Source organism: Mustela erminea, chromosome 17 (assembly GCF_009829155.1).
Source record: "Mustela erminea isolate mMusErm1 chromosome 17, mMusErm1.Pri, whole genome shotgun sequence".
NCBI lineage: Eukaryota > Metazoa > Chordata > Mammalia > Carnivora > Mustelidae > Mustela > Mustela erminea.
Window position 1 is genome coordinate 1653062 of NC_045630.1, and position 26069 is coordinate 1679130.

The 26069-nt window shown below is 45.4% G+C and overlaps 2 protein-coding genes across 3 annotated transcripts in view; both read right to left on the reverse strand.

The window, feature by feature from the left end:
- CCDC181 (coiled-coil domain containing 181) overlaps positions 1-7800 on the reverse strand; it is a 54574-nt gene extending 46774 nt beyond the window's left edge. Inside the window, exons 1-2 of the mRNA XM_032317928.1 lie at positions 7432-7800; positions 7322-7325 (exon numbers count right to left, since the gene is read on the reverse strand). The gene's annotated coding sequence lies outside the window, so the exon portion shown is untranslated. The remainder of the gene's footprint in view (positions 1-7321; positions 7326-7431) is intronic.
- Positions 5001-26069, reverse strand: SLC19A2 (solute carrier family 19 member 2). 2 transcript variants are annotated; one of them, XM_032317936.1, is made up of 6 exons: positions 25782-26069; positions 18531-19118; positions 11553-11775; positions 9709-9901; positions 9216-9357; positions 5001-7020 (listed from the first exon to the last, which is right to left on the reverse strand). In XM_032317936.1, exons 1-6 carry the CDS (start codon positions 25977-25979, stop codon positions 6895-6897), a joined length of 1470 nt encoding a protein of 489 aa, XP_032173827.1. In that variant the 5' UTR covers positions 25980-26069; the 3' UTR covers positions 5001-6894. The 2 variants fall into 2 exon arrangements, 1 of the variants encoding a protein (XP_032173827.1); XR_004280050.1 differs by lacking the exon at positions 5001-7020 and having other exon boundaries at positions 9266-9357; positions 9559-9901.

The following is a 26069-nucleotide window of genomic DNA, read 5'->3' on the forward strand; positions in this document are numbered from 1 at the left end:
GCTCTCCTAGAGATAATTTTTTAAAACTGCTTCTAGCAAAAGCCAGAGGCTTCTACTCATCTGAGACTGCTTTAGCTCCCGCTTCGAGTCCCTGTTTGGGCTGGAGTCTTTTCTGCCGTAGGTACGCACACCCGCACATCCCTATCTTTTGAAGTGGATGCGGAGTTCGGACTCTGGGCATGGAGCGGCTCATGCTTAAGGAGACCAGCATGGAAAGAAAAACTCAGGGTGGGCAAGAGAGGATCAGAAACTGCAAGTGGGAGTTAACTGCAGGCGTTGGCGATGAGAACACATCTGTAAGCCAACTCGGATCATCTCCCACTGCGGACCGAGCCCGTAGTCCGTCAGCACGCGGGGAGCGCCGCGGCTCGGTCCTCCGGGATTTCCCGCATCCTGCGCGGGAACGAGGGTCCAGCCGAGCCGCCTGGTAGCTGACGGGGGAGGGGCCTGAATGGAGAAAAGGGAGAACACGGAGAACACGGGCTCTACCCCACGGACGAGTGTGCTCAGAGGCTTTAAGCTTTTAAGTCCCAGGGGCGCCCGAGGGGCTCCGAGGTTAAGCGTCTGCCTTACGCTCAGGTCAGGACCCCGGGTCTCCCCATAGCGCCCCGCATCGGGCTTCCTGCTGGGGGGGCCTCCCTCTCCCTCTCCCCCTGCTTGTGTTCCCTCTCTCGCCGTCTCTGTCAAATACATAAAAATCTTTAAAAATAAATAAATTTTAAGTCTTAAATAGTTTTTGTTAACATTTCAGCATCTGGGACAGAATGTGCGTTTTCTTAACCGCGATTCTTCGGGCGTGTGGGATTTTCCTCCGGGAAGCGCTCCCGCCCCTTTCCTTACTTGAAACGTTGGCGCTTTCAGACGCTTTCAACCGTCTGGGACGCCCTTCACAGCCGAGACCGTCCCCTCGCGCCGGGGCTGGGCGTGGCTTTCACGCCGCGTCTCAAAAAAACGGTCAACTGCAGCCCACGGCTCGGCCCCCAAAGCCCCGGTCTCCTCCGCATGCGCTCGGGGGGGCGGGAACCCGAGTCCGCACAGACGCCCCCAACGCTTGGGCGTGACGCAGGGGCCGGGCGGGGCCGGGCGGGGCCGGGCGGGGCCGGGCGGGGCCGGGCGGGGCCGGGCGGGGCCGGGCGGGGCCGGGCGGGGCCGGGCGGGGCCGGGCGGGGCCGGGCGGGGCCGGGCGGGGCCGGGCGGGGCCGGGCGGGGCCGGGCGGGGCCGGGCGGGGCCGGGCGGGGCCGGGCGGGGCCGGGCGGGGCCGGGCGGGGCCGGGCGGGGCCGGGCGGGGCCGGGCGGGGCCGGGCGGGGCCGGGCGGGGCCGGGCGGGGCCGGGCGGGGCCGGGCGGGGCCGGGCGGGGCCGGGCGGGGCCGGGCGCGGGCCGGGCGGGGCCGGGCGGGGCCGGGCGGGGCCGGGCGGGGCCGGGCGGGGCCGGGCGGGGCCGGGCGGGGCCGGGCGGGGCCGGGCGGGGCCGGGCGCTGAGCTTCTGGCGCTAAGAGGGGCTGCAAGGCTGGGCCTCTGGTCTCCCACCTTTGCCTCGCCCTGCAGCCACAGCTCGTCCCCGGGGGCTCCTCACGCTCCTGCCCTCAGCCGTTCTAGGGCGGCCCCGCACTGCATCCCTCTGGCCGGGATCCGGGTCGGGGGAGGGAACGAAGCGACCAATGTGCAACGCAGAGTGGGATTCAGAAGCCCAACGCAACTTCACTTTACAGATGCGTGACCTTGGGTGGACATTTACACTTTTTAAGCCACCTTAGAAATACGGACGCACTTTTTAAATTTTTTTAGATTTTATTTATTTAAGAGAGAGAGAGAGCGAGCGAGCATGAAAGGGACGAGGGCAGAGGGAGAAGCCGGCTCCCTGATGAGCAGAGGGCCTGACGTGGGACTTGATCCTGGGACTCCAGGATCATGACCTGAGCCGAAGGCAGTTGCTTAACCAACTGAGCCACCCAGATGCCCACGGACACACATTTTAAATGTTAACTTAGTAACCTGGACAGTCCTGTCTCTTCCAAGGCGGTGTCAGAAAGGCTCTCCTCACACCTAATCACTTGAAATGGCCATTGGACTAGAGCTTTTAGGTGGTTATTTCCCATAAAATTCATCGTATACTCTGCTGCCAGATTACATCTCTTGAATATAAGATTGTTACCGCACCTCCAATTAATACACATTAGATAATGACTCCAAACTGTCGTTCCCAACTTTGTCACCACCCCTCTCTCTACCATCAGCCCTTGCTGATGATTCACATTTGGGCCTCATAACTTTAGGCCTTTTTTCTCCACTACACAGTTTCCCTTTCTAAATTTCTGTTAAAATCCTACTGATCTTGCAGGACCAGTTCAAATGCCATCTCCCTCAGAGAGCCGCTTAGATTTCCCCAAAGCCCTTGTTCTCTTTGACACAAGGCTTTTTAATTCTTAATGGGAGATGGTTAATGGTACCTGACACTCTCTTGTAATACAGTTGGGCATCTACATTATCATCTCTACTTATCACCCAGTTTTAAATTCCTTGAGAGCAGGAAATTACTTTTTCATCTTTGTATCCCCAGAAGCTTTCCAAAATAAAAATTAAAAATAAGGGGAGGGGGCCCCTGGGTGGCTCAGAGGGTTAAGCCTTTGCCTTCAGCTCAGGTCATGATCTTAGGGTCCTGGGATCAGACCCCAGCACCTGGCTCTCTGCTCAGCGGGGAGCCTGCTTCCCCGCCCCCCACCTGCCTCTCTGCCTACTTGTGATCTCTGTCAAATAAATAAAAAACAATAAAATAAAATAAAAAATAAAAATAAGGGGAGAAAGTGTTTAAAAGCCTGCCATTGTTTTCATTTTGATTGAAACATTTAAAAAAAGTTCCCTTGATGAAATTTTGAGATTCATAGCTACAAGTTAATTGTAAATAGAAGGATTAAGGAATTGATTTCTCAGGCCCCTACTCTATCTCCAATGAGACAGGTACTTTCATACATGTTCTTTCATTCCCCCCCCCCCCTTTTTAAAATATTTTATTCATTTATTTGTCAGGGAGAGAGTTAGCACAGGAGGGGAATGGCCAACAGTAGAAGAAGCAGACTCCCCATTGAGCAGGGAGCCCAATATGGGGCTGGATCCCAGGACACTGGGATCATAACCTGAGCCCAAGGCAGACGCTTAACGACTGAGCCACCCAGGAGCCCCATGTTCTTTCATTTCTTCACAGTAATCCTGTCAGGTTGCTGCTACCCCCACTAACCCATAAGGAAGCTATTTTCCCAGTGACGAGGTAGAGCCTTGAGGGGCAAACCTCGCATTCTGAACCCCCTTACATCGCATCAGCACTACTTATGGAAAAAGTCATTAAAACTACTACAAGATCCTTTTCCAGAACCAAAGGAGATCATGTACACAAATGCCTTTTCCAAACTAGAACGTGTTACTACTCAAGGGTAAGGTATTAATTACAAGGAGGATGTCTAAGTGGAACACACAGGTATCCAATCTCTATCATTTAGAGCACAAAATGCCTTGAATAAACCCTCCGGTGGAACGGAGGTCATCAATAGGCCTTTTAATCTTAACCTCTCAGGTGCATGTACTTTTAAAAAAGTAACGGCAGCAGTACCTGAGTGGTGCAGTCAGGTGACGGTCCGACTCTTGGTTTTGGCTCAGGTCATGATCTCAGGGGCCTAAGATCAAGCCCAAAGTCACGCTCCTGCTTCTTTGTCTCCCTTTCTGCCCCACCGTCCACTCTCACTTTCTAAAATAAATAAATAAATAATAAATCTTTTTTTTTTTTTAAGATTTATTTATTTATTATTTATTTATTTGACAGACAGTGGTTACAAGTAGGCAGAGAGGCAGGCACAGAGAGAGAGGAGGAAGCAGGCTCCCCGCTGAGCAGAGAGCCCGATGCAAGGCTCGATCCCAGGACCCTGGAATCATGACCTGAGCCGAAGGCAGAGGCTTTAACCCACTGAGCCACCCAGGCGCACCTAAATAAATGAATCTTTAAAAAAGTAATGACAGGGGCACCTGCATGGCTCAGTCAGTTGGGCGTCTGTCTTCAGCAGTATCCCGGGACTCTGGGTTCAAGCCCCTCATTAGATCTCTGCTAGGCGGGGAGCCTGCTTCTCCCTCTCCCTCTGCCTACAGCCCCCCTTGCTTGTGTTTGTTCTCTCTCTGGCAAATAAATAAAAAAATCTTTAAAAAAAAAAGTAATGACATTTAGCTATTTGTACTGGCAGGTACTGAATCTGTTACATATCCTTTATGTAATTTAATATTCATATGGCACTAGCATGTGTTTTACAACAAAAGATAAAAATAAGACATGGCCCCTGCTCAGAAAGCTTACAATTTGAAAGGCATTAACATACAGGGGATATAATTTCAGGGACAGGAAATTTTTAAAATGTTTTTAGTTTAAAAAGTGAGTCTTCTGTGATAATGAAACAGGTTTTAGAATGCGATATTAAAGGGAAGGTACTCCTTTGTATATGTAAGAAACAAGAGATTTGGTTTCTGGGACACAATGAACAAGTGATTCTCAGCTGAAGGAAAGAAGATACTTCCTTTCATAATATTTTGGGCTGGAACAAAGTGGCTATGAAGTTTCAAAAGAAGATGGCACCTTGAGCCCTTGATTTGACTGAGTCTCCTTTATTTGTAAAATTCAGTTAACATTGAAGGGAAGGTGGGTCTTTTTGGTTTCTAAAAAGAAGAATGCTTTAAAGAGAGATAAGAGGTACCAAGATGAAGTCCAAGAAAAATAAACAGTGTGGTGTGGTGCTAAAAATAACAGGGAAAACAACAGAAAATAATGGGGAAGAGTCAAAGGCAAAGATCACAAAACAATGGGAAGAATTCACAGGATGAGAAGACTAAACAGAAAGGTCAGGTGAGGGAAGATGTAGTATGAAATTGACCCTAGGAGAAATTATTAAAAGGTTTAAATATGTAACCCAAAGCTCCTACTGAAGCAATAAACAAATTTAAAATAATTGTGATTAAAAGGAAAAATATAATGTAAAATATTTATTCAATAAAAATAATTTTATAATCTATACAGAATTGAATAAAAAGTACAACAAATTATTTTCACTTCTTTGCTAAATTGCATACAGTACAACTTGCAAACTGGGCTCAACATTCTGTAAATATGGCCACATACCAGGATATGAACTTATCATCTTAAATAAGTAAAGGCTCCAGTTGGGTACCACAAACCTTGAATTAAAGTCCAGGGAAACATTGCTTTGGTAACATGAATAATTTGATTGTACCACAGTCGGTTTTATTAAAAAACATTGAATAAAATCCCTGGAACACCACTTTTTTACGTGTTTCTGAATAAACAATTCCCTCTGTAGCAAAACAAAAGATACAATATAAAATCAGAGACTGTCCTTTTATGACATCACTTCCCCTTCCCTTACTTAGTGTTCTGCTCTTGCCCTTGATCAGAAAGGAAAGTCAATGGAAAATGGCCTATATTTATCTTCTTTCATCTACTTCTAGAGTTCCCACTTATACTAAATGACTATATCAACTTTGGAATCTTGATACTATTATTCACACTGCTTACCTGTGTTATTCTAAATAAGTTAACCAAGGTTATTTTTCAAGATAAGGCAACAAAGTCGGCTATAAAAAGGCTTTCATGTCTCACATACACTAGCAGCCCCTCGGTTTACTAGTTACAGAATTCAATGCATACATAATAACATTTTTCCGAGTACCTTGGAAATGAAATCACTAGCAATTTTTTATTTTCAGATATTCAAAGATGATCCATCCTTAGAAACAAAGGCAGATTTAATGTACAAAATGCAGGAATCAAGTCTATCCTAGTTTCTGTCCCACTGAAATAATTAAAAAGAGGCTCAGTGTGTGAAAAGGCCTTACAATAATCCAACACATCTAACTCCTGATGACATCTCTATCTTGGGTAAGAAGGACAAATAATATAAAAGCTATAAATAGGGATGAAGATATTTTAAAAAGGACTTTTCATTTTATTTTAGAAATAAAAGGGAATGTGAATACAAAATGGGCTACTTGTATCTGTAGCCCATACTAACTTTTCATCACTGAATTAAAAGTCCTTCATACCAAAGACCAAAATACAGGCAAATATACCATAAGTTTTCTGATTACGTCTCTTCATTTCAATGATTAGCAGGCCTCAAAACTTGCCTTATTTTCTAACTAAATGAGCTTCTCCGGGAAGCATACGAGTAACGCAGAAGTGTATTTCTAAAGACAACCTACACAAACACAAAATTGTCAAGATGGAAACAGAACATTCATACAATGAATTTTTTTAAATAAAATTAGAAATGACACACATTCCTAATACGACAGAACACCAAACCAAGAGCAAATGTTGCCAGTGGTTAAGAACAACTTCCATCTGTAGAAACACGAATGCACATGGGTAACAGAAATAATAATTAAGCTGAACAGAGGCAGGTGCTGTTGGAACCTATTTCTATTCTGACCTGTAATATCCCGTGGCCCTGGGGAAGCCCACCAGGCCACGCCTCTGGCCGATCAGACAGAGAAAAGTAACTTGACCTACCAAACACCAAACTCACTTGCTATCCCAAGAACAAACACCATGTGGTTGCTTGAATGCTCTTATTACTTGTTTTTCAAAATCAAGATCACTTCTGAATCAGAAGAAAGTAATCCTTATATTAGCTTTCATAAATAATCCATGAGATAAACTTCACCTCTGGCTCCTCTAAACAGTACTGTTACTCTAGGAACACAAGGTCTAGTCAGTTGGCTGCTTTGAAGCCTTAAAAAGCACATTCATAAATATACATCTACATATTAAAACATTAAATACATCCAGGCACAGTTGCTGTGCAGATTTTTTTGCTATACGAAGCAGCTTATCAGCAGTGTATTATGATGTGGTTACTTGAGAACTCAATTCTGCATCTTGCTTTCTGTATTTCTTCAGAATATTAACGGTACCATTAGCCAGGAAAACCACAGCGATGAGTGCAAAATACCCAGCGTAGATCAGGAACTAAAGGAGATGGGGAAAGAAGTCATGGAGAGAATTATCAATTAGAAGATGAGAAGTTTTATTTTATATATGTGAACATAGCCTGTAGTTAAAAGTATATTCAGTTTCTCCATAAGCCTTCACAAAACCCTGTGTGCTCACACAACCTGCCAGGCTCTGACAAAAACAAAAAAACAAAAAAAACAAAAAAACGAGGCAGCAGAGCATGGTAAGACTGAAGCTCTGTCGGCCTCAGTGCAGCTCCTGACTCCATGCCTTCCTAGCCGTGTGACCCTGAAATACTTCATCTCTGAGCCCTGACTTCACTTACAACATGGAATTCACAATATTCCCTATTTTACAGGGTTGCTGGGAAGGGATGAGATCATGCGTGTGTTTATTTGTACACACCGCTAAGGCTGTTAACACAGCTGTTTTCTATTTGTGTTGCTGTAGTTGTCACAAAGGAATCACGGTCTCTACCCTCAAGCTGGTAGGTAGAAAGCGACTAGCAGGCCAAATTCTGAAGACGAAGAACTTCTGTTCTTCCCCAGAGGAGGGCAGTAGAAAGTCGGCTGGATTCCGTTAGGGGATCACTTTCCACTTTTCATATGGATCTTCTCCAGGCTAACATTTTAATGTGACTGTATAGTTTATCAACAGCTTCATCATCATCATCATCATCATCATCTTTAAAGAACTTATGAAACAACCATCTGCTGGCTCGTGAGCGCAATACGGGTGCCGCTCTAGACTTCGAGCCAGGTTCTTTAAAATTTGGATACATTTTCCGGGGCGCCTGGGTGGCTCAGTGGGTTAAAGCCTTTGCCTTCGGCTCAGGTCATGATCTCAGGGTCCTGGGATCGAGCCCCACATCGGGCTCTCTGCTCAGCGGGGAGCCTGCTTCCTCCTCTCTCTCTCTGCCTGCCTCTCTGCCTACTTGTGATCTCTCTCTGTCAAATAAATAAATAAAATCTTAAAAAAAAAAAATTTGGATACATTTTCCTATAGGAAACCTGTTGATTAATTACGGCAGTTAAGAGTTCAGCACAACCTACACAATTCGAGATTCCACCCACTATTTCTATCGCAGGATGACAAGCACTTAGGTCCTCTCCTACCCTCCATTCCAAATCGAAGCACCAAACCCTTGAGAGGTCTTCTCAAGGTTTTCACTGCCGGTGGTAATTGGGGAACACAGAGGAAATGGTGAGCTCCCCCTCTGCTCCCCGGGCCCACCTTTCTGAGGCAGCAGGATCCAGGGAGGGACAATCAAGCTTTAGAGTTAGAAGCTGGTTTAAATCCCAGCTTTGTCACACTATTATCGACCACGAGACCTTAAGCAACACTTTACCTTACATAACCTCTCAGGGACTCGTTCTCTCGATGCCCAAGCCTGACAACAACCCTGCATAACTCTAAAGGACCACGTGGCCCACGAAAGCCCTCAGTGCACATCAGCTACTATGATGATCATTTCTGTTCGAGCTCTTGGGGAAAAACAGTTAATGACTGCTAACACGGTGGGCCTTCGTAGAGTAAGAACACTAGTACCTCAGTAGGGAGGGAGTCATCCAGGCTGGGATGGCTGGGATGGGGGCGGGGGAGGCAATTTTTGATTCAACTGCCCCTTTTGCCAGAGTACAGAGCAAGGCCCACCTACAACTCACAACACACGAAGGCATATGCGACAATACGCTTCCTGAATGAATGCAAGGACCCACAGTCTCTGGGCGTGTGTGCAGCTGTCTCCTCGGTGGGCCGCTCGTGAAGAATCTTCACGCTATTCATCAATGGCAAGTCACTACCTTGGTATTTGGGTGAGTGGTACTTCGGATAAAGGAGGAAGGAGACATAAAGAACTGTGAGATGAAGCAGGGCATCTCAAACACCAGAGGCAGTGTTCCATGCACAGAATTAAAAACGGAGGGACATACTGGATGAGGAAGCGGAAAAGCTTGGCCTGGAAGGAACCAGCATTACTTCTTGGCTCTACCAGGCTGTTAAGTTACACTCAGAAATGTTCTAGGTCCTCATCGAAAGTATGATGGTCCCAACATCCTTGAGGGAGAAAAGAACTAAGGATGGGGGTTGACTGGAGGCAGGAGGGAACACTTCCACTTCTCCTATCTGTCTCTACCGTTTGAATTTGCTTTCATCCACGTTGTCACCCTGATCCAGTGACAACACCTTGAGTGTCGAAACAGAAATCTTACCTGAGTGGTAATGTCTAAGCCAAGGCCGCTGGAATCCACCACGATGAGAGTGAGCAGTGTCTGCAGGGCCAGAGCAATGAAGGTGTTCACACCAAACACAAGGGCATAGCGCTCCATGCTGAGGTTAGCAGCAATCTGAAAGCTTAAAAAACCAACCCACAAAAGAAGAATGAATAGGTAAGAATCACTTCCGAGGTAGTTAGAATGTTGACTTCAATTATAAAGAGGAGCCCCTTCTTTCTATTGTCCTTTCCCTTCCCAACCAGGTGAAAAGTGGTGTAAACCTCATGCAAACATCAGAACAGAGCAGGAATATACGAACAAGGAAATCAACAAGCCTCACCTAAGTGCTTCCTCAGGAGAAAAACATGCAATACAATGCTTCCTTCTGTTTGCTGCTTTTAACTAGAAATTTTCATTTGTTTGTAAAGAAACCAAAAGAGTTTATACTGGCACAAGTTTTCCAAATGCTTCTTTGACTCCAAATACATACGTTGCTATGGTGATGAGTAACATGTAGATGATTCTGAAGATGACATAGGACGTGTAGCAAACCCAGATGTTGTGCACCGTATCCATGACATACACGGAAGCAGCAATCAGCAGGGAAAACAGAGACAGCATCATCTCCCCCCAAGTTGACCAGGATATTGTGATGTAACCCACTGCAAACACAGCAACGGCACCTACAAAACCAAACAGAAAACCCAACTATTTATTTTGCTAAACAAATGCTCTTTTAATGAATTAAAAATTCAGCTTAGATTATTAAATTTTAAAACCTTGCAACTAATAGGGGAGCTAAAGGGGCACCTGGGTGGCTCCATGGGTTAAAGCCTTTGCTTTAGGCTCAGGTCATGATCTCAGGGTCCTGGGATCCAGCCCCACATCGCGCTCTCTGCTCAGCAAGGAGCCTGCTTCCCCCTCTCTCTGCCTGCCTCTCTGCCTACTTGTGATCTCTGTCAGATAAATAACTAAATAAATCTTTTTAATAAACAAATAAATAAATAGGGGAGCTCAAGATTAGGGAGGGCCTTGAAAGTGAGGCAGAGAATTTTGGACTCGATGGAATAAACACCATGGAGCCACTGAGAGACAAGGAGAGACTGAATGAGAGTGTGTACAGAAAAAGACAGAAATACGGAAATCATGCGATGTCTTCTAAAACACCTTAAGAAGTCAGTCAACATGGGTGCCTGGGTGGCTCAGTTGGTTAAGCATCTGCCTCTGGCTCAGGTCATGATCCCGGGGTCCTGGGATCAAGTCCCACATTGGGCTCTCTGCTCAGTGGGGAGCGTGTTTCTCCCCCTGTCTCTCATGAATAAATAAATAAAATCTTTTAAAAAATAAAATAAAATGGGAATGTAATACCCATTTATTAAAACAAAAACAAAAACAAAAAACAACTGCCTTCAGCTCAGGTCATGATCCCGGTGTCCCAAGTTGGAGCCCCACATCAGGCTTCCTGCTCAGCAGGGAGCCTGCTTCTCCCTCTGACCTTTCCCTTCTCATTCTCTCTCTCAAATTAATTAATTAATTAGTCAGTTAATTTTTTTAAAAAAGGAAGTAAGTAAAAAAATTAGAAAGTGGCGATAGAATATAATGGTCAAGGATACAGGCTCTGAGTTCAAATCCTAACTTTACTACTTACCACCTATCTGATCTTGGGCAACCTGTTTCCCTAACTATAAAATAGGGATAATAATCGCACCTATCTCAGGCACTGTGTGAGGACATAAGTCCTGTCCTGTCTTAGGACATAAGTCCTAAGAATAGCATTTATTGCACATTAACACTTAACATTAGTTATTGTCATAAACTTCTATAGATTGTTTCAAAGTTTCACATCAAGTAGCAAATGCATCTAATAAATATAGAGATAATGAAAACCTGAAGAAGAAAATTTTGAAAATCATTCCATTAGGCTTCCCTGAAGTATATAAAGAATCGAAGTGTGTTATTCATGCTGACCCATGACTTGAACACTGCTAAATTTCTTCGTAAATTACAAAATTAAAACTCAAAATAAAGAAATCATTCCTTGGGGCGCCTGAGTGGCTCAGTCGGTTAAGCATCTGCCTTCTGCTCCGGTCACGATCCCAGGGTTCTAGGATCGAGACCACATCGGGTTTCCTGCTCAGAGGGGAGCCTGCTTCTCCCTCTCCCTCCTGCTCCCGCTGCTCGTGCACTGTGTCAAATAAATAAATTTTTTTTAAAAAAGAAAGAAAAAAGAAAAGAGATCATTCGTTGGGGTCACTTTAAATTTAGGAGGGGAGGGGAAATCTGATTATGTTGACCTCATCACCTGAGGGGGAACTACCCACCCGCCCTCCTTACCCAGGAGGGTGGACGCGGCCTCCACGCCCCCGTTGTAGATGGCAGCACTTCGAGAGGGCATCACTTGCTCCCACAGGCCCTGTGTGTAGTTCACCACTTGGAAATAGCCGCAGGTGGAGAGGGCCCACCACACAGACCAGCAGAGCAGCGGACGAGAGGAGTAACACATCAGGAAGTCATTCCACAGGACCTTCAGCACGAGGAGACGGTCTGGCTGGGGCTCCTACATAGGAAAAGGGGAAAAAAGCTCAAACACTAGGAAGGCAACCACAGGAAACAACTGTTATGCACTTCCTTTTCTATTTGACAGACATTTTTCTTTTTCCTGGTGAAAACCAACTGCTTGGTTATTTTTGTGCATACAAATAGTATAGAGGTGAACCTCATTTTATTGTGCTTCCCTTTTCTGCACTTTGCAAATATGTTTTTAACTTCTGGAAGGTTTATGGCAACCCTCTCGAGCAAGTCTATCAGAGCCAGGTTTCCCATGGTATTTGTCACTTTGGGTCTTTGTGTCACATTTTGGTAATTCTCACAGTATTTCTAACTTTTTCTTTTTTTTTTTTTTATGGTGGCCTGTATCAGTGACCTTTGATGTTACTACTGTCCTTGTTTTGGGCTGCCATGAATTGTACCCACTGAAGACAGCCAACTTCATCAGCAAATGTTGTATGTGCTCTGACTGCCCCACTGACCCGCCATTTCCCCTCCATTTCCCTCTCCCCAGGTGTCCCATTCCCTGAGGCACAGGAACATGGAGATTAGGTGAATTAATAACCCTACAACCGGGCGCCTGGGTGGCTCAGTGGGTTAAGCCGCTGCCTTCGGCTCAGGTCATGATCTCAGGGTCCTGGGATCGAGTCCCACATCGGGCTCTCTGCTCAGCGGGGAGCCTGCTTCCTCCTCTCTCTCTGCCTGCCTCTCTGCCTACTTGTGATCTCTCTCTGTCAAATAAATAAATAAAATCTTTAAAAAAAAAAAATAATAACCCTACAACCGCCTCTAACAGCAACTTCTGGAATTTTTTTTTAAATTTCCTTTGTCTAGAATGTTCATTATTTTTCTATTCAAATCTTATCTGCCTCCCAAAGTCTACTTCAAATATCAGGTCTTTCAGCAAAGGAGAACCTCTAGATGTAAACAAAACCTCTGAGTAGGTATAGCTGGGTGTTTGGAAGGCCAAGTTACAATACCACTCATTTCTCAGCCCTGTTGTGCACAGAGGGAGACCAGTCTGTAGCCAAAACAACAGCTAGGGTGGAAATTTCCAAGCCTAAATTTGCTTCTTTTATTAAATGTTTTTGAAGGACACAATCCCAATCCTAACTCTTGCTATGAACAACAAACACTTTCATGATGAAAAGGAGCCTATCATTATCTCCTTAGCTGTTGATATTCCGTTATCCAAAACACAGTAAAAACATACAGAGTGAGCCTTAACTGATGGGAACAAATAATGTACATTTGTTTTTAGGAAAACAAAACAAAACAAAATATGGATCAAGGAAGCATAGGTGCTGTTGAGGCAGGTTTACAATTGGGCAACAGTGAAGTTCTAGTCAAACATAAAAAGCTTCTAGGACTCTCTCTCCTGCTCTGGCCTGTTGTGCACTTATTCTGCTCCAAGAGTCATTCTTGCCTTAGCCTGGTAGCTTACTGAGCTCTCATTCCTAAACCAGAAAGTAAGGCATTAACAACCTGTTAAGAGTTGACCTGTCTTTGGCTACTGTTTCAGGGAAGATGACACTTCTCTCAAGTTCAAGGGCACTGAACTTGAGCTATAACAGGGAAGGGTGCAACCACGTAGGGCTACACACTCCCTCCCTCCCATCCCAGCTCAGATACATCCACTGGCTGGGATCTGACTGGAGATATCCAGAGGGAATGGTACGTGACCATAAGGAGAGAAGAAGGGTTGAAAGGAGACTATGCCCTTCACATAAGACTCTCTACCATTCTGGCTTTGTGCTTGGGGCCAGCCTGGATGGAAAGGGGGACTACTGTCCCAACACAAACCGCCCACCAGTCACTGTCACCATTTCAATTTCATTTCCTTAGATTCTGAAAGCAAGATATTTTGATATGAGAAGACAAGGAAGATAAGGATCACATACCATGGAGCAAAAAACCCCATAGGGTTCGAAAACTACACGCAGACTGTAATTTCATGTATTATAAAATGTATACCTACAAATACATACTTATGTATATATGAAAAGAGATGCTTATTAAGGTCACTCAACTATTAATAGTGGTGATCTACTATTGTTGGTAGCAGATCAGATGATTCAGACTTCTTTTTATGTAGTTTTCTTTTACTGTTTAATTAAAAAATGAAGTGTGAATCTTTATAAAATCAGACTTTTTCCTACTAAGATGATATATTAACTATACATTGTATCCACAAGTGACTCATGAAATTAAGTAAATAAAGGCTATTTTCTCCCTAAAATGTGAGGATAATCCCAGTGGAATGAGAACCAAGTGATGTTCCACAGCTATCTAGGCCTACTCACACCAGCCCTACATCGAGTTTCAGATGCCACTTAAAGAAAGGTTCTGACATGGTCTTAAAAACAAAACAAAACCTTGAGAAATTCTTTCTCTCCACCAAGGAATAGGGGTCTTTAGTACGGTGGTTTTTGAAGTTAGCTGGATCTGGGTTTGAATTTTGACGTGCTACTTTCTTTGTGCCTTTGGGTAAGTTATCTGATGTAAGCTTTCGTTCCCTCAACTGTACAAGGGGGGCATTGATTCCCACATCACAGAGTTTTCATAAGGATTAAATGAGCTAAAGAATCTAAGATTTCTACCACAGTATCCAGTGCCCAGGTCAAAACAAATGGGAGCTGAGGCGACAATGATGGTAAGGAAAAAACCACAGGAGTACACCTGCCTACATGCAGACGGAAAAAATTTCTAAATCTTGGGCTTTTTACTATAAAATGGAAATGCGTATTTACTTCAACAGGCTTTTGAAAGAACTCAGTGGGTGTTACTTGGTATGCAGCAAGTGCTCAATAAATGCTGGTTTCCTTTGTACTCTATCATGGCTCACTGAGACAATCAACAAATATTTACAAGCACCCACACTGCATGTTTGGCGATGGTCTAGATTCTGGCAATACAGCAGAGAAGTCCCTGCCCTCGTTGAGCTGACATTTTGGTTAAGGGAGACAGGCGATAAACACACGTGAGAGAGCTTACAGTAGGAATGATACTATGAAGAAAGGGTGGCAAGGGACTGTGGTAGAGAAAAAGAAGGCTGGTGAGAGTGTTGAAAGGCTTTCTGAAAAGCTCATGCCTGAGCGGATACCTGAGTGACACAAAGGAACCAGCCATGAAAATCAGAATGAAGGGCAGTCCTGACTGAAACCTCTGGACTGAAGTTCTAAAGTGGGAATAAGCTTGATGTGTTTCGGCGAGTTTCACGTGAGATAGGCCAGATTACAGGGGGATTCCCAGGCCACATTATGAGTTTTGGATTTTTTTCTACACACAACAGGAAAATATATGGGGGCGGGGGTAGGATAAGTAGGGTTTATTGCCTAAACAGTGAAGATTTAAGTCAAGGGCTGATGACTGCAATTAAACCACTTCTATGACACTATGTGCTCCTAATTACAGAGAGGATTGGACAGGAAAGGAAAAGGCATTTGTGTGATACCTGGGAATCTGAAGAAAAATGTACTTTCAGATCAATCAGCTCATCAAACTCAGTATTCCAGAGCTCAGGAAAGTTCAGGGATCATCTGGTTTCACAGTCTACAGTTAAGAGTAGCCTCAGTTAAAGAATTAGTGGTAGAATTAGGACCAGGTTCTGGAGACACCTTTCCTAAGGTTCAGAAAACCAGGGGGAAACAATTAGAACTGAAAGGTTATCTGCAGCCCCACAACAACTATCTACAGTGAAGGCATAAGGCTATTCTTGATTACTCAGGTATAATGATAAAGACAATAGAAATGGAACCATAGGGCACCTGGGTGGCTCAGTGGGTTAAGCCTCTCCCTTCCACTCAGGTTATGATCTCAGGGCCCTGGGATGGAGCCCCACTCGGGCTCTCTGCTCAGCAGGGAGCCTGCTTTTCCCTCTGCCTCTCTGCCTACTTGTAACCTCTCTGTCAAATAAATAAGTAAAATCTTTAAAAAGAAAAAAAAAGAAATGGAACCATATACTGATTACCTACTACAGATACTCATTTGAGAGCCTTACTTTGCCTTTGAATTTAATACACGAAATAACTCTGTGAGGCAGATAGAAGAAGGAGTAAAGAAACAAAGTCTCAAAGAATTAAGTAACTTGCCCAGGATCACCCTGCTGGTTAAGGATCACCCTGCTGGTTAAGTACTAGAACCTCCGTTTGACCTTCTCCAAAATCCACTATGGTGTGCTGCTAGAAATTATATAAAGTACAAAGTGGAAACATTAATTTTTCATAGAGCTCAACACACACATACACAAAAAAATGCTTACTCATCACAAAGGGTATCAGTCTACAAATAAAAGTATGGGTGTATTAACAGGTATCCTCCCGGTAATCATGTGTCAGGCCCTGGGCTAAAGAAGGGGCTTAATTTACATCATTTCTAACGGATGAGCAATTTAAAGTAAATCAGGTCCGACACTAGGCCGAGCACAGAAGGAATCCCGTTTCCTATTTAGGAAAGAGAATCCCTGGCTGTGCTGGAGTGTCCACAGCAAGAGGCCCGTTCTGAAAAGAACTCACAGACACCGGAGGGTAACTGGTGGACGGGGCTGTCACTTTGGCTTCCACTTCATTTTCCCTTTCCATCAAGCCAAGATCAAACCACCCACCCACCTACCCACTCTTCTTTACCATATTTACAATTATGATTTACACAGTTCAGCTGTGGGCTCTATCAACTTAAAATGGCACTGCGGTCCCTAGCATCTGTATTCTGACTTCTTCAAGCCTGTCAAGAGAAACAGCACTATTTTCGCCCTGTACAGCTGCCAAGCAGCCCCAACAGCCTGTTCCATGCCAGCAGCACAGCCAGGATACGAAGGAACTGACTCGCATCTAACTGTTACCACACTGTACCCGAGAGGATGGTTCTGACCCCATTGTGAAAGACCTTACAGCATAACGTACAGATCAAGTGGATCTCATACATTCTCTTTAATGATGTTACAGGGTTTATCAGTGCGATTCCACACACGTCACTCATCTCTGTTCCCAATCCCTATCTCTAAAATGAGGGTTGATGACATCTAAAGTCCCTTGTAACTTTCAGACACTCTGACCGTGCAATGGCCTGTGGTCAGAATCACTTTCAACTCTAAGTTTCAGAATTCTTCAGCATATCAAGTACTGACATTTTGTATGTGTATAACAACAAATGTCAAGTTGGTCGACAGAGTTTTTTAGATGTGGTTTATAACTCATTAAAATGCAATAAAATCAATGTAGTGGGCAGTGATCTGCATTGTAAAAAAACCCAAAATGAATGAAACAAATAAGACACTATATATTCATTACATTTAAATTAAAAAACTAAAAATAAAACTGAAGTTATTATCAAATAAATGAATTGAATGGAATGTATCAATAAAGTATTGCGCAGTAAAACCTTTGCTTCAGTTATATAGAAAAAACATATACACCTATCGGCAGAACTTGTTTCTATGTAAGATGTGTTTCTTACTCATGCTCAAAATGGTTTAAAACTTCCTGGTCTATACAAATCTTCAGAAGTATGGCCAATGTTAATATTGAAGATATAGAAGTATTATGCAAATGTGTATACATATTAATTTTAGCTACAACCATTTTAACACATTTGAAACAGAATTAAAAAGGGGTCCTTATTCTTTTTTTCTACTCCGTCAGATCAGGTGATTTTAACTCTTTCCCCCTCCATCAACTCTTGTTGGCTAACAAATAATGAAAGAATCAGCACTGCATTCTTACTTTATCCAGGTATGACTGATGCTACCCGCAGGTACCCGAGGAATAAAAGTGAGTTTCATGACCAGAGTCACCTAGGCTCAAGCTCTTTGGTAGGATAACCTAAGTTGCAACTAGTAAGTGAAGAACAGGGGTAGGCATCAGAGAGTAATTAGATGCCACATGGAAACAATTGGAGTTAACTTCAGGTGGGGAGCCGAAAACCACCCATGTAGGTGCTCTACTCTCATTCAGACGACAAGGTTTATGGACCCAGACAGTAAGAAGGTTAACAGGTTATTTCCAAACACGTCCCATGAAAGCTAAGACTGATTCAGTATCACTGGAATGAACCTTGTCCCTCACAGGGTATAACCTGTTGGAAAGATAAGAAGCTTTTATAAAGAAGGGTGAATGAATGGGGGAAGCAATTAGTATTGCTGGCTAGCCAGAACGTATGGATGGATTATTCCGATAATCTAATAAACCTAAGAGACAACTTCACAGTCACATTTTTAAATGTATTCCATCATCATCTTAAATTTTCCTCTTGTGATTGTCTTCCTCTGCGCTGTTCATTACTAACCCCCTCTGGGAAAGTGTCACTTGAAAATACAGATACTACTTCCAGCACTAAAGAGAAAATTAAGCTCCCAGCCTTAAATACTTTGGGTTTCAATTCAGAACTGGAAGTAGATATTCATCATTTATTGGAATCATTTCATCTATTCATTTAGCAAAATTTTCTGAGTGCTTTCTTTATAGACCAAGTACTGGGGATAGAGGTGAAGAAGACACAGCTCCTGCTGTGGCCTCTGAAGACACCTCTGACACAAGCAATGTCACGCTGTGCAGTCTGACATTGGAGGTCACTCACTCCAGGATAAAACACATTCGTCATCCCTCATATATATCAACCTTATCTTTAATCAGTGGATGAATGAACCACTGGACCAATTCAGGATAAAAACCTGAGTCCAGATGAATATGAAGTCTAGCAAGAGGAGGTTTCCTGTCTGTTCTGTCACCACTGCTCCACCAACCACAAGACATTTAAGACTAAACTTACCGGCTCCTCCATATTTAGGGGGATTTTTGACTCAATGTCTTCCCACCCAGGAAGGTGGTTAGAAGCTGAGGTGTTGGTTACAACGCCGCCATTTTGTGCCTTGATGCCATTCATCCTCTGGCAAGTGGAAGGAACATGGTGAAAGAAAAGGCTCTTCTGTGGCATAGGCAGAAACCAGGCCACAGCAAAAGCCACAGAAACACAGGTAAGAGAGATGACATTCAGACTGAACAGGGACCAGCCTGCCACGGAGACGAGGATTTGCCCCAGGATAGAGCCCACAGTAAAGCCCACCAAGGTGGCACTCCGACAGTAACTTGTGACTTTCTGGTACATGTTCAGGTCTACCACACTGTAGATATAAGAGTAATAGGCAATTTCAGTGGCTGTGGCAATGCCATAGAAGAATTCCAAGAACTGAATGGCCAGCAGTCCCTGGGCGTAGAGCAGCATGAACCATGTAACAATAAGGCTGAGTCCCTGCAGCAGAACAACAGGCTTATAACGGAGGTAGTCTGTGGCGAGGAACACTGGAAACAGCAGCACCAGGTAAGAGTAAGTCCATACTGGATAAATTTCATTGAAGACCTGAGAGAAAAAGGAAATTTAAAAACCCGTTAGTGGTATCAATGGACCTGGAATATTCATCACAATGTATTCTTATAAAAACAACCTACCCATACCTCTAATAAATCATCTTTTTATTTTTTAAGATTTTATTTATTTATTTGACAGACAGAGATCACAAGTAGGCAGAGAGACAGGCAGAGAGAGAGAGGGAAGCAGGCTCCCCGCTGAGCAGAGAGCCCAATGCGGGGCTGGATCCTAGGACCCTGAGATCATGACCTGAGCTGAAGGCAGAGGCTTAACCTACTGAGCCACCCAGGCGCCCCATCTAATAAATCATCTTTATCAACCAAAGAAACCTCAACAACAATTCTGATAACTGTCTGGTATATAATTCCCCGTTTTCACCCCATCATCTTTCTCTTAAAGTCCTCCCCCTTCATCAAAGCCTGGTTCAAAGCCATCCTCGTCTGAGCCAACTTTGCTGGAGCAGACAGTGGTCACGGCACAGTCCTTGGAGCTCCCCTGATACCGCTTCGTGTGTGCCCATCCCCCCAGTTCCCACCCAGCACTGCTTCCTACCCACGGCTGCACATCTCCCATGGAGCTTTAAAAAATGTGCATGCCTCGCCAACAACGTCCCAGGAGATTTTTGTCTGAGCCAGAGCTGAGGACCACGGCCTTAGCGGGCAGACTCCTGAGGTCTGACTCGCCGGCCAACGCTGACACGCAGCCCCAGCAACCAGCGCGCTGCGTGGACTGTACTTGGCTCAGTAACTGTTTTGGAAACAGGTAAGTGTTTGGGAATGGTCATCGATTCTTCCTTCTAGCCTCAGAATAGGGAGCCTTGATGCTACTGTTTGATTAGTTTTCTCGGATTTTAAGTTTCCTTGCTTTGAGGAAATAGGTAAAGAGGATAGTTCTGTCCTAGTCTTGACCGAACAATTCTCTGTGGATGATAGGATTATAGGCAACTTGGATGTCCTTCTTTCTGGCTTGTCTATAATATGAAAAGGACAGAAGTTTTGTTTTCTCTTTAATGGAATTTTATTTTATTTTATTAAAGATTTTTATTTATTTATTTGACAGAGAGAAATCACAAGTAGTCGGAGAGGCAGGCAGAGAGAGAGAGAGAGGGAAGCAGGCTCCCCGCCGAGCAGAGAGCCCGATGAGGGACTCGATCCCAGGACCCTGAGATCATGACCTGAGCCGAAGGCAGCGGCTCAACCCACTGAGCCACCCAGGCGCCCCTCTTCAATGGAATTTTAAAAATTGGAATAAAGTAGAAATAATCTCTAAAATCTCTGAAAAATCTCTAATTTTTTCTAGAATAAAAAACCTCTAAAATAATCTCTAAAAATCTTCCACCATACAGACTCTCCTGGGATTTCACCCCCATCATTCGCTGTGTGATTATCCACAAGTTTTTTGTTTAGTTTCCTTTAGCCTTCCTCTTCACTACCAGTTTAAGAGGCATAAACCCTACATCACAGGGCTGCTTGTTGCAAGGATTAAAGGACAGGATAGATACATGCAAATCACTCACTTTCTCTACTTAGAGGTCAAGATTGAGAACTGAAGCTGAAACAGACCCTCTGGGACAATATGAATGAGTAATTCAGCTGACCTGCCATCCCCATTCTTCCAGGATCCATCACTGTAGGAGACCCTCCCTTCTTTTACTCCTACCCATGTCTAGCAAGGTCCTGGGGATGTATGTAAGTTGGTTTTTTAAAAATCTAGATCACTGGCCCAGATCTTTAAGTGCTTGCTGAAAGGAAGCCTGGGTAACAGGCTAACTACTTCGCCAAGGAGCAATCTAACTCTAGACTCTGACAATCTAAGGCCAAGGGCAACTTTCTTTTTTTAACTCTCATGTAGGCTTTCTCACCTTTATATTTGGGTGAAATTTACATTTCACCCAAATGTAAAACGGGCTCATTAGGGTCAGGGTTTAGAGGAACAATCCGGTAAACAGTTATTGTAAAATCTTTGCCAGTGCAGAACATAACTACAAAAGTAGAACATAATCTGAAATATAGCCCAGACTTGGTTTCTGTTTTTGACTGGCCAGATATCAAAAATAATTTGTCTAACAGTCTCACATTCATGAATTTTAGCCCAATTTGTATTTGTATAAATCATTTAGCAATCTCTACTGGATCAGGAAATTTCTTGCTCCTGAATATGGGTATGAAAAGAATAATCAAGAACCGCAGAAATTATTGTTATTTAAAAGTGTGAAAATTTTAGCAACTGAGATCAAGCACCACCACGACCAAGACACCTCAACAGAAAACCAAAAGGGACAGGGTACCTTTGAGATAGAAGCAGTGACTTCAGAGAGGTGTTCATTAACAACTCCCTACTCTTTCTTTTTGCCTCTGGTTTTACAGATAGTCTCCTTTAGTTTTCTTAAGTGTGCAACTGCCTCCTCTGACTCCACTCATTTCTTCACCTTCACATTTTCCCCAACCTGTTTTTCCCAACACTACACTCCAAACCATTAGCCGTCAAGCCTTTGCTTCAGAAAGAATCTCCGTCACTTCCTTCAGTACCCCATGTTCTCTTGTTCCCAACGCTCCCTTCAGGACTTTGACTTCTTCACTCCCGTATGTACGCATGTTCTATACCTTTCGATAACAGCTGTCCCCAAATGATTAACAGCTAGGTTTTCACTATAAAAAACTCATCCTTTAAATTATCATCTTCACGTGCTTATATTTATGAGATTCATTCTACTCCTAACAGAAAACCACAATTAAGGTAACAAAGATGAGGAACAGGAACCTGGCCAGACCTGCAATGCCTGGAATAAAATTAAAGGTGGGTGGGGGTGGTGGGGAAGAGATGAGTTCTCTTTGACTCATTCGAAATAAAAAAAAAAAGACTGACTTTTCTTTTATGAGAGAGAGGTCACCCCAAGATGAATGTCCCTCTCACGATGTTATCATTATAATAGCAAAGGTCTACTGACTTACCACCTACTATGCGAATCGCCTTACCTACCTCACTGCATTTAACCCAAACAACAACCTTAAGAGGTAAACGCTTTCATTACCTCTGTTTTACCAACGGAGGAAACTTGGCCTTACGAAAGGATTAAGCAAGTTTTCCCAAGTTCTCACAGCTAGCACTGGCAGAGGGAGGATCGGAACCTTGATACTCTGATTCTACCACAAGAAAATGCCTCATTTCTTCAATCAGAAAACTCTTGTTGATCATCTGCTATGTTCTGGGGCTACTGCTAGTGCCCGCAACAGCGTTTTCAACCCGTCTGAAAGTGCCTTTATAGGGCATTCCTGAAGAGATAAAGACCACACAATCTCCGGAGCTTAGCCACTGGATCTCCAAAAAAAGATCCATTCTTTTTCTTTTCTTTTTTCTTTTTTTTTAAAAAGATTTTATTTATTTATTTGTAAGAGAGAGAGGAGCGAGAGTGAGCACAGGAGACAGAGTGACCGGCAGAGGCAGAGGGAGAAGCAGGCTCCCCGACAAGCAAGGAGCCCGATGCGGGACTCGATCCCAGGATGCTGGGATCATGATCTGAGCCGAAGGCAGCTGCTCAACCAACTGAGCCACCCAGGCGTCCCAGATCCATTCTTTTTCAAATGCCACCACGGACAAACTGTTACACCAAAATATGTTTCTCCAGCAGATGCTTTTAATCCTAAAGGGAAACCTCCCACAGGACAAAGTGTGCAGACTTACTGACAAATTACAGACTTATTGTCCACACTCTGGACAATACCCACTTATCTCAGGTAAAATCTGCCATGTGAGCAAAGGGAACTGATTTTATCGAAAAGGTGCCTTTTACCATTCTTTGGATCAGAGCTTGTTTGTGCTTTCTTCTGAGATACAAAAGTCAAAAGAAAACAGATGTTCATTTCAAGCTCTAATTAGGATTTAGACTTTATTTTAGAATCCAGTTTCAATTAAACAACTAGTTAATAAGCTCTTATTTGCACAACACTTTAAGCTGTGTGGATTACAAAAAATAAAATAAAGTCTTAGTTCTTCAGCAGTTCTGAACCTAATGAGCAATATATATTCATACGTTATTGATAAGGAAGATAGGAAATACAGGGCTACTTCTTAGAGGTGCTCCCCCTGAAGGAGAACAAAGTTAGGGGTTAACAGAAAGATATCAACAGGTAAGTATGAGAAGCTTATTCCAAGCAAGAAATCACGACTTTGAGTACAGACTGGTAGGTGAGAGACTGTGGATATGCTGGATTTACGACGAGAAGATTGATGTGGATGGCAGATGGGCATGTAGAGGAAGAAGGCAAGGAGAAGAAAGATGTAGCGGGAAATAAGGCTGTTAAGGAGGTTAAGAGCCAAATTCTGTAGGACTCTGAATATCAGACAGAATAGGTAGAAAGTTGTTTGTTTTTTTTTAAATCAAAGAAAGGTAGTGAATGTCTGTCAAATCACATGCTAAAAAAGATGAAAGAATAAAAAACTGTTGGAGATACAAAGCTCTATTTTATTAAATGTTTGGCTTCATCTGTCAGAACACATTCCATTTTTAATGTGTTTAAATCTTAGAAAGTATGTGTGTGGGGGCAGTGGGGAGTGGCTCAGTCTGCTAAGCGTCTGCCTCTGCTCAGGTCATAATTCCAAGGGTCCTGGGATCCAGACCCACACTGGGCTCCCTGCTCAGTGGGGAGCCTGCTTCTCCCTTTGCCCACCAACCCCCACTTATGTCCTCCCTCTCTCAAACAAGTAAATAAAATCTTAAAAAAAAAAACAAAAACCCTTAAAAATGGTACCTGGAACAGGTAATCATTTTTTCCTGAAATCTAAGAAAAAATCCTTTGAGGGTGCAAAGATTGAGGAAATTCCATCCTCCTTTTCCTTCTTCTGCCTTTAGACTCGGTTAACAATAGCTCCATTTATGATGATCTACGTAGGCCCTTCTAAAGTCTTACAAGTAAATACGCACTTGACACAAACAGTACTGACCATGACCTGACATTCACTTTGCCCGAAAATCATTTTATTAACTGTCCACTGGTGAAAGCAAGCATTAGGCCAGGAAGGAGAACAAGCTGTTCTACTTATTTCTGTTTTTAGATATTTTGGAAACCCAGAGTTCCCAAGAAGGTGGACAGAGCCATACTGTGTCTGAACACCAGTATCAGCCAAGGTCCAAGGTCCTCCTGGACAAACGACCTCCTCTCTAGAGCACTGGATTTCTTTTCAAACTCGGCCCGCATCCTCCTCCTCCTCCTGCAGTAACAGAAATCGCGCTGTGTGTTTGTTACATAATCAGCCAGTATTTACGGGTCTAGCACCCTTGTGCTACTCCAATGCCACTGAAGGTGAACGAAGCTAGAAAGCTCTCTGATTGGACAGGGCACATGATGACACATGACAACTCCCCGGCTCAGGGCATGTGACAAAACAGATCGGCTTTCAAGCAGCCACAGCGGGAGCTCGTTTCCCCCCAAGCGCCCCTCTCTCCGGCCAGGTGCCCGCCCCGCGCGGGTCACATGGCCGTTCCCATCAGCAGCTCCAGGATCACTGCTGCTCCGGTGGCGGCACCGCAGGAGCAACTGCCTGCCTCGGCGTCACTCTCTCGAATTCTCTGCGGTAACTTTCCTGTAAAATCGCTCGCTCCGGGGGTACAATGAAAGGAATGAGGACCTGCGGCGGTGTCCGTGGGGGGTCCTTCGGACGGAGAAATGGAAGACCTTGAACTGGGTGAAAAGCAATGCCACCTGCTGGAGTCGGACAACGCAAGACCAAGCGGAGTCGCCAGTCTAGGAGCGCACGGTGACCTCCCACTCCCCGAGTGTCCTTGAAAGCGGACGTGGGCAAAGCGACGACAAGCGGGCCTGGGAGTCACTGCCTCGTGCTCCGACCCGCTTGCAGGGACAGCGCGCGGCTGCCCCGCGGGGCGAGGACTAACACGGGAAGGAGACTGAGTTAATGGGGCGGCGGGGGGGGGGGGAGTGCGCGCTCACGCGGCAGGCGGGCACGGGGTCCGCACGTCCGTGAACCAGGCCGCACCCCATCAGTAATCCGAGCCAGTTGAGGGGTGCGTGTGTTCGTTGTTCTGTTCGGTCCGTAACTTGAGGACCTCCGGCCCGCGGAGTAAACAAAGCACGGGATGGGGAGAAGACGCAGCCGCGCGGGGACACGATTCTTGCAAAAACCACGGGTTCGGGGGGGGCTCAGCTCATGGTCCCAGGGTCCCGGGATCGAGCCCCGCATCCGGCTCCCTGCTCGGCGGGAAGCCTGCTTCTCCCTGCGCCTCTGCCCTGCCTGTGCTCCCTGTCCCGCTGTCTCTCTCCGTCACATAAATAAGTAAAATCTTAAAATTTTGTGAAGCAAGGGCTCCTCAGCGCCTGGCTGCCTGCTCCCCGTCAGGAGCCAGACACTAACTCCCCGAGCCCCGAGGACCACGCGCCGCGCCCCCTCCCGCCGCGCGCGGGAACTGCAGGCCCGCCCGAGCGCCGGCGCCGCGGCCTCCACACGCCGCCCCAAGCCCACGCGCCGGGCCCCGCCGCGCCCCGGCCCCGCACACGCCGCCAGGCCCGGCCGCCGGCGGGAAAGCGCACCGCGCCGCCGCGGCTGCGGGAAGGCAGCGCCGCTCTGCAGAAGGCGCCCGGCGCTCCTCCTCCCGCGGGCCCTGTCCCCGCCGCCCGCCGCCCGCCGCCCGCCCGCGCCTACCTCCCGCTCCGTCAGGTTCTTGTCGGGCCCCAGCAGGTAGGGCGTCAGGAAGGGCTCGGACGGCCGGAGGCTGGCGAAGAAGCCGTAGGCGCACAGCAGCGCGGTGGGCAGGAACCAGCCCCCACGGGGCACGCGGGCCGAGCGCAGGAGCGCGGTGGCCGCCGCCGCCCGCCGGGACCCCGGGCCGGGCACATCCATTCGCCGTGCGGAGGCCGCGGACCCGGCCCGGCGCCCGTGCGCGCCCGCTCGTCCTCCGCCCGCCGCAGGGAGGCTCTGGCTCTGGCGCTG

Coding starts and splice junctions, on each gene's coding strand:
- SLC19A2 (XM_032317936.1), bottom strand. CDS start 25,979: ATGGATGTGCCCGGCCCGGGGTCCCGGCGGGCGGCGGCGGCCACCGCG. Junction 9,902..11,552: donor GGCCGCGTCCACCCTCCTGG/GTAAGGAGGGCG, acceptor TTGGTTTTGTAG/GTGCCGTTGCTGTGTTTGCA. Junction 7,021..9,215: donor GCTTAGACATTACCACTCAG/GTAAGATTTCTG, acceptor CATCTCCTTTAG/TTCCTGATCTACGCTGGGTA.